General features: G+C 33.8%; 2 protein-coding genes across 11 annotated transcripts in view; both read right to left on the bottom strand.

Moving 5' to 3' along the window:
* Positions 1-946: 946 nt before the first annotated feature.
* Positions 947-2719, bottom strand: LOC132901915 (piggyBac transposable element-derived protein 3-like). The gene has a single exon (XM_060945131.1). The coding sequence runs from the start codon at positions 2717-2719 to the stop codon at positions 947-949; it is 1773 nt and encodes a 590-aa protein (XP_060801114.1).
* A 2649-nt stretch (positions 2720-5368) lies between these two features.
* The window catches only part of LOC106133233 (polypyrimidine tract-binding protein 2), a 366610-nt gene continuing 357865 nt past the window's right edge, over positions 5369-14113 (bottom strand). For all 10 annotated transcript variants that reach the window (XM_060945000.1, XM_060945003.1, XM_060945004.1 and 7 more), the window contains 6 exons: positions 13579-13612; positions 12415-12507; positions 11950-12064; positions 11518-11619; positions 11343-11420; positions 5369-10918 (listed from right to left, as the gene is read on the bottom strand). In XM_060945000.1, coding sequence (XP_060800983.1) covers positions 10786-10918; positions 11343-11420; positions 11518-11619; positions 11950-12064; positions 12415-12507; positions 13579-13612 — 555 coding nt within the window. In that variant the 3' untranslated portion in view covers positions 5369-10785. The remainder of the gene's footprint in view (positions 10919-11342; positions 11421-11517; positions 11620-11949; positions 12065-12414; positions 12508-13578; positions 13613-14113) is intronic.

The following is a 14113-nucleotide window of genomic DNA, read 5'->3' as shown; positions in this document are numbered from 1 at the left end:
TTTTTGCTTCATGTACCGTTATACTCATATAACGTTACCAGTAAAATTAACAGTAAGAGTTATCGTTAAGACTGTTTAACGTCGTTTTTTTTTTGTATTTTCCGGTAAATTCATATAACGTTACTGATTGATTTAATGAAGGATTCGCCGTGAAAACTTCTAATGGGGTCGTGAATCGTACAGTGGCGTAGCGACAGAAAAACTTAAGGCACTTTTTCATTTCATAAAACAGAACAGATTTTCAATTCACAAAACGGTAACGCTAATGGGTAACGTTGTTTATAAAGTTATTTGATATCGCTATTCTAACGTTAATTGGAGACGATAATACTTACAACGTAATTTAATATCGTTATAAAACGTTATAAGCCTACATTACCGATATCACGCCTATAACGGTATCGGTCAAAACTTTAAAAAATAACGTTATTTACCGTTACTTTTAGTGTTAATTTGGTAACAACAGGCCCTGCTTAAAAAATTCCATATTCTGTTGGGTTGATAGCAAGTATTATAGAATATTACATACATATCTTCAAACCATTGACGTACTATAAACAACTAGACTCACAATCCCGCTAAAAAAGTGTCCGCGGCAAAACTCTACTCAACGCTCAAGTGAGTAAAGTTCTCGGCTAGTCTCGTTTCGTCCGTCCACGAGTGACAACATCGCACAATGACGAAGTGCTCTGTTAAAAAGTGTAAAAATTGTCCAAGAATTGCGCTCAAAAAGGATGGCGTTTCCTATTTCATTTAAGTACAATTCAGTTTTAAAGTAATCGCACTTAACCCATTTGCGCCCAAACCTAAACTTACTGAAAAAATATAAAATAAAAAGCAATTCTATGTAGAAAAAGCCCTCTTTAATGAAATGTAATAGAAAAAAAATCTAATTTGTTTTATTTTATATAAAAAAAAATGCCGTGCTTAAATGGGGACACTGGGCTCATTCAGTATGAAAAGTTTCAAAACAAAGTTTTTCGATACATAACGTTTTGATACATTTCTTACACTGCCAACGAGCTTTATTGTGACATACGGTGCATCGCAGTTGTTTATTCAACTTCTGTGGAAAGTGGCCAATCCCATCGAACTGTAGACTAGGAACTATGGAAGCCGTTGGACGTGAACGGCGATCTGTTTCTTGTCGCAAGTAGTGGCGAGCAATGCTTCGTCTAAACTGCAGCTGATCCATCTTTACATCATTACAAAGTGTGTGCAAACGCCAGCAATTGCTAACTGTCAAATCAAGCATGTAGGTAAACAGTACCCACCACCACTTTTTGCCTCGAATAGAAGTACGATATAAAGATATTGATTGATCAGCTTGGTCAACACCACCCATACCTTTATTATAGCTGACGAATACTTGGGGAATGTCTACATCGGTCTTTTTCTTCTCAGCTGAACTCCAACGTTTCACTTTGCCTAACGGTAGCACACTATCATAATTAGTTCCCATTGTGCAGACGCTATTGTCCAGCCAACGAACAAACAATATTTTATTCGTAGTGTCAAATCGGTAGTCATATTCAGCGCGGTTTTTTTTCTTCATTTCCTTGATAGGTATTAGAGGACATTTTCCAGTTCGTCCTTCTCGGACAGTCCCAGTTGCACGATAACCCGTTTCACGTAATTCGCGTAGCAATCCAAAACTTGTAAAAAAGTTATCAAAAAATACAATATGATCTTTAGGATCTGCACCCAGTTTGTTTAGCAAAGTTTTTACAACCCTGGATCCTAATGGTTCATTGTTGACAATATTAGTAGAGGGTGATTTGCCGCAATAAATATCAAAAGCATAACAGTATCCATCCGCGCTAGAAACCATCCAATTTTTATATCCGAAACGTACGGGCTTTCCGCGAATGAACTGTTTTGAAGGATGACGACCGAAGTATTTGATCATTGATTCGTCGATGGACAAGTTTGTGTGAAAGATTCCCCATTGCATATATTTTTTCATGAGTATATCACCAAGAGGTCGTATTTTGAACATTTTATCCGATGTCTCAGCAGCGACTTCATTGTCACAAAAGTGAAGGAACTTTTTTATCTCTAAGAAACGGTTTCTAGTCATTGCTTTAGATACAATGGGTACGTTACAATCCTCATCCAAAGACCAGTAAAGACGCTCCCTAGGTAAAGTGTGATAACCGGTTAGAAGAAGGATGCCTAAAAATGTTTTCAATTGTTCTTCTGTAATATCAAAATCATGCTTATTTTTTTGTGCGGAATACAATTTAGAATTTTGAATGATCATGGAAATTATCTCGTTATCAAACATTTTTTCAAAAATTGCAACAGGATTTAGGTCTTTTAGATCGCTAACCATCTTTTCGCGTCTTTCTTGGACATTATTTTCATCAAATATTATGGAATCATAGGTAGGGTGGCATTTACGCCAACGAGGACCTGGAAGGTTATCGGTTCGTCTTTTCTTTGCTGCAGTCGTCGCTAAAAGTTCTTCATCACTACTATCCCATTCATCATCATTCCTGTTGATAAAAACTTCAACATTTCCCGGTATGTCCTTAGGAAAATCATTGGTCATGATTTTGTCATCGTCGCCTTCCTCTTCATCAGTGAGAACACTAGGTTCCGGAGGCAGAGCAACTAAATCTACCTCTACATCTGAACCATCTTCTCTCATAATAGCCTCGATAGCTTCTTGAAGCCCCTGATAGTTATCGCTCGATGAAAACTTTCCTTTAGACATGTTTGTTCAAAGTCGACTTCTGCAAAAAATAAAAGATGTCTGATTCGTCTAGTGCCCGTCGTCCTCAATTGAGGACGCCTAAGTGTCAATCCACTTTATTCTCAATACAGCCTTATAGTTCACCAAATGTTGTCTTTATTACTTAGTTACAAATATTTTCAACAAATGGATGTGAAAAAATTACTACTGTCGAATGAATAGACCAAAATAATAGTACTTACAGTTATCGCGTAGTGAAGTTCAACAATTTTGTTTATTTGAGACACTATATTATCAAATTTAATCTAGTTTATGTCAAACAACTATTAATAATCCGTGTGCTCATCAATAACGTTTCAATTACTAAAATAAATGTCACATTCGTATAAATACAAAAAAAGTTGAGGGTAGATTTGTAAGCGTTCCCAATTGGGTACGGTGAGCGCATATGAGTTAATAGTAAAAGTTAGCTGTTGATTTTCTATCAAATAATTTTATTAAATATTTAAAACTTAACGGTACTCGGCATTTAGCACTATCCGCGCCTATCTCTTTCTTGCGGTCAACAAATATGAAAGAGTAAACGAAACAAATATAGTTTTGTCGCCGCGCTTCATGATGCTCGCCTAGGCACAAAAAGTTGTGAAGTCGCTTTGTTTTATTTTTTATGATTTTTTATTTTGATACTAGTTCGGTTGATTAATTATTTAATGAGGTGAATGGAAATATGTAATGTTATCTGAAAATCGTACCTGTTAAAAAGATTAAGTAAAATTTGGTAAGGGGGTGATACTACATCAATTACACGACTGTCTAGTAAATTCTAATCACATGCCAATGAAGTCGCAAGTGAAACCTTACAGAATAACATACAATTTACGTGTATTTCAGTTTTCCGCAGAACGCCATAATAAGGAATGAATGGATTTTTATTATAGCGAGAGACCGAGGTGACGAGTTTTTTAATCGGGATCGAACCCGAGACCTCCGACTTGGCAGTCAGGCAAGATGATCATTAGGCCACAGAAGTACACAAAAAATAAAAGAACTACCTTTAAAGTAAAAAATAAACTACTTACATCCAAATCGACACATAATCGCAGACATTCAAACACTCATACACCCAAACAAACTCCTTCTAACATCCAATAGACAATTTTTATTACAACGCATTTCGTATCAAAATGTTAAAGTGTGTGAAGGTAAACATTTTAAAATAACAAAGCCACTCCACTAGCCTCTTTGTTCTAAATGAAACATTGAGTTAATACCATGTCACACCAAACTACGTTTTTTAAGGATTGCGTGCCTTATTTTACAATATTTAAGGTTCAATTTTCAATACACTTGTTTTTGGACATAGGACTTTGTCAAATAGTCGAAGTAATATGCGTAATAATAATTACGTATTGAGGTGAGGACGATATTTTGTTTTATTTTGCTCGGAACTGTTTATCTAGTTGTTTATAGTTGATCGAAGCTTCAAACATACAAAAACATAATCCTATAATTACAGTTAGGTGAAAGACCATGTATGTAATAATAGTTTATTAGTTGCTTAAGTTAGTTCTAGATTAATGTTGGCAACTAGAACTGGATTGTACCGTTTTGACTTTTAGATTCAATTATGCCATTTAGGTGCTAAATCTAGCGCTTTTTTGGTCAAGTTGGTTCACACTCATTAGAAGTAATCTGGCGCTATACCTATTTTAAAACTAAACTAACGAAATTTTCGAAGTTGATCCGGGGTAAAACTTAATAATCAACAAAATAGCGTCTTTTCATCGGGAACAGTTGAATCTGTCAGTCTGCCAACTCTCGGTACGCTATACCTATTACTTGAATAATAATTTCCTCCTCCTATTTAACTCATCCATATTGCCTATATTTGTCTCTTCATACAAACTCGTCGGTTTCCTACCCCCGTAGTGTCATGGCACGCGCGAGGCTGTTTATTTTATCGCGCGAAAGACTCGCTGATTCATTTTTACAATGACGTGAAATTTTTCGGCGATTAAAGGTACAGGATATGATTAAATCTGCAGGTTCTCTAGTAAATCGCGTCGCATATTGAAAGGGGGCACTCAGTATCTGATTTTCGTTTCAAAATCATTAGAAAAAATAGTTTGGGGTCAAAATTTTACATTATTTTTGGCCAATAAAAACAACACGCTGACGAACGAGCTGACAGCGCCGCTCACCAGATGTGCGTAATGAAATTTGGTAAAAGTAAAATTAAATTTGGTATGCATAGGAACAGTTATAAACCCGCTGTCTTACATGAGTAGGATACTTTTTTTGTTAAATAAACCGCTAATGTTTTAAAATTTTAACCATTTTAATGGAATATCTATATAAATGCCACCAGTGTCGCTAGTACTTCATAATGATTGATTTATGAGAAAAAACTTTTAAACGTTTCCCTCTACTTTAAAAATTAATAGGTATTAAGTAAATTTATTCCACCCTAGATTTGCTAGCTGTTGACTAGCCAAGAACTATTTTACTTCTTTTTAACTTTAGTTATTCGTTGAATCTTTGATTTTTATTGTTTCTATTTCATACTGCTAGGGAAGTAGGTAACCTATTTAAATATTTTAGGGATTACTATTCGCTTAAAACAAAAATAAAAACCATTTTCAACTATATTTTATTATAAAATGACAAAGAATAAATCTAGAGTTCAATAGGGTAGTCACTTAAATATTAATAGTGTATATATTTATAATTTATATGACTGCTTGTATGTAGATATAGTATCCGCGTAGTCTCTGCCAATGACCAAGTGGATTGACTGCGTTAAAGATAAATTACCTACCCTCTATTTAAGTACCTACGTTACTTAGGTAATTCAATACAACCTGAGACTTCTGTGTTTGTTATTTTTAACACCACATTTTGTATCATGACACCGTCTTAACTACATTATTGCTATGTATATATAGTAGTTTCGGCTTAAAACAGTGGGTAGGTCTATAATTAAGTTATACGTAGTCAAGTTCCAATCTTTCTTTTTTGACAAGGACCATCGGCATTCACAAAATTAAATTAACAATCGCCAAAATACACTTTCTCTTTAAATACGCCTGTTAAAGCTCTCAACGTTTCTCTTGCAAATGTGTTTTAAAGTTAGATAAGACAAAATGGAAATTATTAAGATCCCTGTTACAACGTCCTAATAATTGGTCTTTGGCATATTGATTCATGATACAATAATACTAAAATATTGACATGGTTCAATTTATAGGATAGTAATTCACGCTACGATAGCAACAAAGTTGATGTGCTTCACAAGAAAATGAGATAACTTCGTTACACGAACGATTGTTTAAATCTATTTAACTATTTTAACTTTACACACAACCCTTTAATTTGCACACCATTATTTTATCCTTTAGTGAACAACAAAACAGACACAATTTTGAAGTAAATTTAAATAATAAAGGGTAGTTCGATAATATTCTTAGGAAGATTCACCTCGACAGGTGTTAACACTAGAGCGCCTACTGAAATTAAGATAGGATATAAGCTAGTTGTCTTAAAGTAATGATTATGTTAATCTTTACTATAGATACTAATCATTTAATTTGTAATTTTAACATAGTTGTGTATATTATCTATTTACATTTACATCCGCAGATTCAAATAACATTAGAATAACTGCCATTTTGTAGGCATACTTATTAGCATCTGGTAAATTTTGATTATAAAGATAATTTTAATATTCTTTTATCGGTATTTATACGGTGGGTATGTTTGCGGTACTTCGCTAGTAGGTACTATGGTAAGATATCAATATTGAGCCTATCAATTGGCAGTTAGACATAAATTCTTTACTAGATCAACGACCGGAATGGTTCAGTTCTTTCCACGCAACAGGAATAAGGGACGTGGCACGGATATCCAACAATCGCCCGACAATCGAATGTCGAAGCTGCTTCAATATTTATTCACATTATACCCTGTGTGTATTATTCCACTTGATAATAATATAAAACGTATCATTGGCAATGTAAAGTCCCTTACTCCCTTAACAAAACAACTTCTCTAAATTCTTGCATGATCAGACTTGAAACCAACAGAAGAAGATTATAGAATTCCGAAGCGCAGAACATAAATTTTTGCAAAATATATATATTTGTGGTAGAAGACCACGTAAAGACAAAGTTCTATAGTACGAATATGTCTAGAATACCAATTGTGTACTAACGTACATCATTTCATTATATTGATCCCCTTTAAGATTTATAAGTTTTATTTACAAATACATAGTTTTCATCTCTTTGAATATTGGTTAAAAGGTTTGGTTTGGACTAAATTAAAATCGGTTACGAGCATGAATGACTTATTATTAATATATAATTTTGATACAATATAATGTGAAGCATAAAACATAAACCTGAAATAAATTATTACATCACGGATTATAAAGGTATCTCTATCTATGCACCGCTGTCGTACTTTAGACAATTGGTATCAAGTTTGTTAGAAAATAAAGGAACGGAGGTAGAATGGGAAGGGAGGAAAATAAAGAACAAAAAGTTATCAATGATAATAATAGTTTAATTATGAAATTAAAAATAAGGATGAAATTAACCACACAAAAGACTTAACATTAAAATCAGAAAATAGAAATGACATCTCAAACAACATTGAAATAATAAAACAGCAGTGGCCATAACGATAAACGAAGTCGGGCAATAAAACTGGGATTAAGGAATAAAACTATACGTTACATGCGCCTTAGCCAAAGTCTATTTAGTGATATGTTGGCCGTTATTCACTTTTTTTTTGAAATATTAAATATCAAGTACAGCTTAATATAAGAGATAAATATTATAAAGCGCAATAAAATAAGCATATTCAGGATGATATGCACTCCGCACAGATATGTCGGTGAAACGCAAGAGGGCGCCGCGCTCAGCGCGGCGGGCCGATATGAACAGTATAGTACGTGCGCAGCGATCGCAACTCCCAAACACTGATATGAAGACATTCAAAACAACTTTCACATCTTTTTCTCAACGCATAACTTTAACTAACAAATTGAAACAATGTTCACTTATAATGAATAAAATTGCATATATTGCGCTTAATAAAACTCTCAAATATAATTTAACTGTAACATTTTTTATCAACTTTTCAATAAATGTTAAGATTACCTCAATTACCTTTTACCTAAAATAATGTGTATTGACTTTAAATTTGGCATCTCGTCCTAAACACTGATCTATTTATTATTTTTAATAATATTACCATTATTATCTAAATATTTAAAATACTTCTCTAAACACATAAATCCCTATAATTATCTATTAGTCAATACCAATTTTACTGAGAAATGTTTAGGCCTGAAAACGCTACACACATTTACTACAATGACTACGATTGAGCAGAAGCAAATGATCCATTAGAATTCTTTAAGAGCAAAACGTCGTTTGGAGAAACGAAACGGGATGTGTGTAGCGTTCTTCGCTGAATACAGTGGATATGTAATCTCCTTTTTTGTGATTTTGTTTTTTTAATTTAATACATAATAATATTTTAAAATTACAAATGCGTTACCGCCGATCTCTCCTCAACAACCTCCACCAGTCGCATTCCATTTTCACATTATTTCGAACAGGCACAGAAACCTGCACCAGAAAAACATTTTCAAAAACGTGCAAAATATCACCACACCCTGGTCACCTAACATTATCTAAACCAAATATCTACTTTATGTCCTTATCATATGTAGGTACTGATTAATACAATTTGTATGATAATAATTTTTCTATTAAACTTACATCATAATGACAATCTAATTTTTCAGTTTTATCAACTTACTAAGCTCTATATTTATTACGGTAAGTGATGCATGTATAATATACATTTAAAATAGTGTAAATATGTGATTTTATAATGAATTAAAATTGCTATAATATGTAATTAAAATGAAATAAAATTTTCGACCATCAGTATTCTGCTCATGGGATATATTTAGAATAACTGACAATGAAAATCCTGAGCCTTCCGCCTTGGCCGTTCGCTCCTTTTCGTGGACAACTCAGCCATTTCGAAGTTTGTGCCACCTTATGCGTTAAAGTCCTACCTTCATGCAAACCACTCTGTATATTCTATAATTCATCTTCAATCTAACCTAGTACAATTACCGAACGACAGTGGCATTGTCAAGATATGTAATGCTTTCCACTTAATATTTGTGATTTACAATTGTATAATAATTATCCATTCGACAAAAAATTATTGATGATCATTTTTGACATTCTGCGAATGGCGCTTGTTATCTTAACTCGTCATAATTCAGGTATCTGTTTCACGCATTCTTTGCCTAATCACATAAACTGGACGTGTAACTGAACACTTAAAACTGGTCCTAATAAGAGATAGGTTTTATATTTGGATAATCTATTACCGAATTTATAAAAAACATTTTTACAAAAGCTTTTCTACAGAGTTCAGACGAATCGAGACGAATAAAAAGTTTTTCGTTACGTAAATTTACTTATCAACAAACTTAATCTCTTTCGAATTGGACTAGACGCATTTTAATTAATTTAAGAAGGCAAAGACGTGTGAAAACCAATTGAGAACTCAGCAAAGTCCAAGAAGCGTGAAAAGCTTTAGTCATCGAAGTCGTAGGGTGTCTATATACAAAATGAAGTAAGGAGTTATTTAACTAAAATACTGTTTCAATGTAGTTATTGTGACCTAGCGTAAATACTGCTGATACGTAAGAGCAGATCAGATCTCGCAATACTTCGATTCCGCGACTCAACGCGACACTGTGGACACATCTTAATACAATATACTGAAAATTATTCTAAAAAATACGTCATTGTGATGATATCCACACTGGCGACGGCGCTTCGACACAAGACAAAATAAATAACTATTCTATAATTAACTGCTTAGTGAAATGTATGCACGAGCATTTATAATCTGTTTTAGCTACCATTAATATAAATTAACATCAAAATAAATGCATCATGTCACTATTATGTCACCGAACGTAACGTTAAAACAGTGATATATAAATCTAGATGCCTATTAATAAGAGTTGTGATTACACTAACTAATTGAAGAAACTAAAACAGATGATATTCTTCTAAACAACGAAACAAGTTTGGAAGCATCGTAGAGTAGTTATAAGGCGCCGTTGGCCGGCCGTAGAAGACGTCTAAAATATATTATTACAAATTATTACTAAAACTAATATTGCACACACATACACATTTCTAAACGTAACATTCCAGCAATAATAAAATAAGAAAAATGTGTATGCGTACAAAACTATATAATTATTATACTTAAAAGGAAATGCAATAATAGTAAATTGTGCATATTAAAATAGACAATAAAATATATTTATAAAATATAATTTTAGACTTGTAACTGCAAATTATATGTGAAAAGAAATATTTTTTTAACAATCTGATAATAATGATTTTAATGTATGGCCATAGTCGGCCATACCACCATACATGGGCGAAACTGAGACAATGTTTTACATTGCGATCAGAACATATATGTTACTAAAGCTGCCAAATGTAAATAAATCTAGCGCAATCTAATTGCAGAATATATACTGTTCTGATAATAGAATTTAATCAAGAAACCATAGTGACATCACTGGAGTTTAAAAATATAAATTATAATAATGAATGGAATGAATATCACACATACAAGAAACCCTCTCTGTTGTAAGTATAGATAGGTACGTTTAGTAGAGTGTAAAAATATAAAGTGAAGCCTTAGCTGCCTCCATGACGATACCTTAGATTAGGATGTACAGTACAGTAACAGTTAAACGTACGTATTATTAAGAAAATAGAGTAGCACTTAATTTCTAGTGATCCGAGTAAGCGTAATACAGATTATATTTTACTTTTCAGTCGAGTAAAATTCTCGAATGTGAGAGGTACGTTATCGCCAGCCAGTGTCGGACTCGGCCGAATGCACCATATTTAAAAAATAACGTTTTTAGAGTAAAGTCAAGTTAAGAGGCACGAGTTGCGGCTGAGTCTCGAAATGGTTAGACTGGCAAAAAGTGTGTGATATTCCGTAGTCTGTGGTCGTTCCGTTTAGATGCTGGACTTGGAGAAGGACACTCTGAGGTGGTTGGACTCCGACAGCTGATAGTTGTGCATCTTGATGAGAGCTGCAACAGCGTCGTCGATAGATGGCAGCTGAACGAGCGCCATTTTGCGGTCCTTCCTGAAATTTAAAACAACCTAATTAATTCATTTTACCTAATAAGTATTTTGAAAGCTCAAATAAATATTACATAAACCTGTTAAAATTATCTACTCGGCATATGACACTTGATTGTACCTATTAGGAAAATTATTAGAATCGGAACCTTTTTATAATGCCTACGACTATTTGTGGCATCGTAGATAAATACTCGACTAACTATGGAACATTAGCTCTGCTAATTCGTTATAAACATTCAAATGTAGTATGTACCCTCAAACATTTCTACTTCGTCGTTACCTTTTCCCACTTTCTACGTGGGGTCGGCATAGTACCCTCAAACATTTATAAGGCATTAAAAATTAGTCCACAAGAACAAAAATATCAAGACTCCTTCTAGACATAGGTATGTCTAAACCTGTCAATAATAAAATGAAACACTTACGGGAAGAACTTGAACGCCTTGATAGTGAATCCGCGTTTGGTGAATGCGTCCTTGATATCATCTTCTGAGACCGTCGCTCTGAAACAAAGTACACTCGTATGAACCGACTGAACTTTGGAGAAAATAATAGTGGTCTATTTGTACGTGTGTGGATGGAGATTGGACGGTAACTCACGGAATGTTCGAAAGATGCAATGTCGCGCTTGGCGGGTAAATGTTCTGGTAGTTTTTGCTGCCAGGCTTCTTGAATCGGTGGAGGGGGCTCTGCGAGTAGTCCCTGGAATCAATTGGTAGATTGTGTGAAATGATTGAAAAAATACAAACAAAAGACTGTATTTTTAATTGAAAAACTAGAATTACGATATAATTAAAAAAAATTTAAGTACACACATTAAAACATTGAGATATCATACTACATACATTGTAAAATATGAACTAACTGCAAAAAATATAAAAACGTGTATTCATGCTGACCACGCATTGATTCATTGATGATAGACGCACTTTATTGCATGAAGAATATAATGGCACTTTAGGGTTGTAGACTATATGAATAAAATAAGCACATTCACATAAAGGGATGAAGGTAGTGAAGTAGATAATATACCTGGTGAGTCCAGCATCAGGTTGCCCCTCCTTGGGCAGCTGCACGGTCTGGTGCTTGCTCAGCATCACGCGCATGGCCTTGCCGAACACTCGCAGCTTGTCCATGTGGGTCATAGCTGCAAAAAATAGTTCCATTAACATTTATTGAGCGTATGTTTTGAAATGATAACTTCTAAAGTTGCTAATTAAACAATAAGGTTAATTTTAAGAGACAATAATTACACCTACACCTAAATACTAAAAAAAACTTATTTCTCTATTATTATATCAATATTATGAATAAAAAAATCTCGTGACACTTTTACAATTATGTTGTTGCTTTGTAAAAAAAGCGCTATTGACTTCGTTCAAAAAGCAAACCAGAATGCTTTGAGAGAAAAGGCTTTATCCTAAATTAATTTAGACAAGAATGGGTACAGAGCAATCTAAACCTTATAAATTTGTGCATTTAGTTGAGATTACGCACCTAGATGGGCCTGGTGCGGCTCCGCCATCTGAATGAGAGCTGAATCCTTCTTGTTGTACAGGATCTTCACCCGCTGCACGTCGCCATACACGCCTAAACACAGAAAGGTCTTATAAACTGAACAACGTATGTGTTCACTGTTTTGTTACATTCTATTTGGCCCGAGCCGGCTCGATGGACATTGAATCGAGATTGACTACCGTTTCACTGAACATTGCTTGTTATTCGTGTGCTTTGTTTTTGAATACACGTTCCGAGCTCCCAATGAAATTTTACGCGATTCGATCATTGATAAATAAATCCAAATCCAATGTCGTTTTGCGCTGTAAATGTAACCCTTTTACGGCTAGCTGTCCCAAATGTGTTTACAGTTTTAAATAACAAATTGGATGTGAATATTTAAATTTTCAATTTACAGTTAATTAATAACACATTTAGGAAGCCTCGCAATGTTGTCTAAGAAAATGAAATAAGTACCTAAAGATAAAACTAAACTAAATCGACTACTGTTAAAACTCAAGTACAACAAAAATACACATGATATTTTATTAATTTGTAATATATAATAATGTCGTGTAACAAGACAGACGGGAAATATAGGAAGGAAATAAAACAAAGCTCTAAATTGGTCACGTTAAGCTTTCGATTACTGTTGTAGCGGCGCTCACAGTGAGGCTACTGTGGCGGTCGGCTCTATCAAGCAGATTACTAAGTAGCGATGTACATATATCTGGGAATAATGTATATGATCATATTTTTTCATAATATTTATATATTCTGATATGTACTTGTGTATTTAATCACACAAACTTAACAGAAAAAAAAACTGTTGACAAAAGAATAATGCAAAATATGTATGTATATCTACTTATAATAACAGTTTTTTAAACAGTCAGAAAATAAAATAACTACGAAACAAAGACAACACTGGGTAGACAACAGATTAACTTAGCTACATCTAGGCTAGGGTGTCTGAAACACAAATTGTCAAGTTAATAAAGCGTTTAGATTCGATAGTGTTATCAAGCGAAGCTTCGACACAACGGATGCGGTTATCAGAACAGAAATCGAGAATGTTAGATGACAATTTGTCTTCCAGGCGACAGGGCTCAGGAGTAATATTAATGTTTTAATATAAAATACGGAATGTATGTGCACACGTACCGAAAAGGGTAAAGAGAGCGTCAGGCGTGACCATCTAAAACAATAGGAAAGAGAAAGAGACAGTATTATAAATAGTCGTAAAAGATATCTGACATCGTATCTATAAATAAATTAGCAACTTATTTTTAAGGAGTTTAAGGATATATAAGTGTAAATAGCCTGTAACGCCGTTTATATTAGTGTATGAATTAGCGATATGTTGGGTAATGTGGACCCAGAGTGGCGTGGAGAATTAGAGGACGTTACCGGCTATTGTGTTAGCTTAATTAATATTGCCAAATTAATAGTGAATAATGTACCAAGTCAATTCTTTCTGTAACTTTTGAGATGTAAATAATTCTTTAAATTTTATTTTAACTTCAGGCATTACCTAAGGAAGATCCAAAATTGTATTCGTATGTCAGTGACGTCAATCTTAATTTAACCCTGACATGTATTGGATGTTCAGAATATGGAGGGTGGGCATAAAATGTAAATAACAAAAGAGTAACTGGTAACGACAAAAATCAAGATGTAATTTTCTGTGTGTGCGTAC

The sequence above is a fragment of the Amyelois transitella genome, chromosome 7 (assembly GCF_032362555.1).
Source record: "Amyelois transitella isolate CPQ chromosome 7, ilAmyTran1.1, whole genome shotgun sequence".
Lineage (NCBI taxonomy): Eukaryota > Metazoa > Arthropoda > Insecta > Lepidoptera > Pyralidae > Amyelois > Amyelois transitella.
Note: the sequence above shows the minus strand (reverse complement) of the source record. Positions and strands in the feature narration are given on the sequence as shown.

Coding starts and splice junctions, on each gene's coding strand:
- LOC132901915 (XM_060945131.1), bottom strand. CDS start 2,719: ATGTCTAAAGGAAAGTTTTCATCGAGCGATAACTATCAGGGGCTTCAA.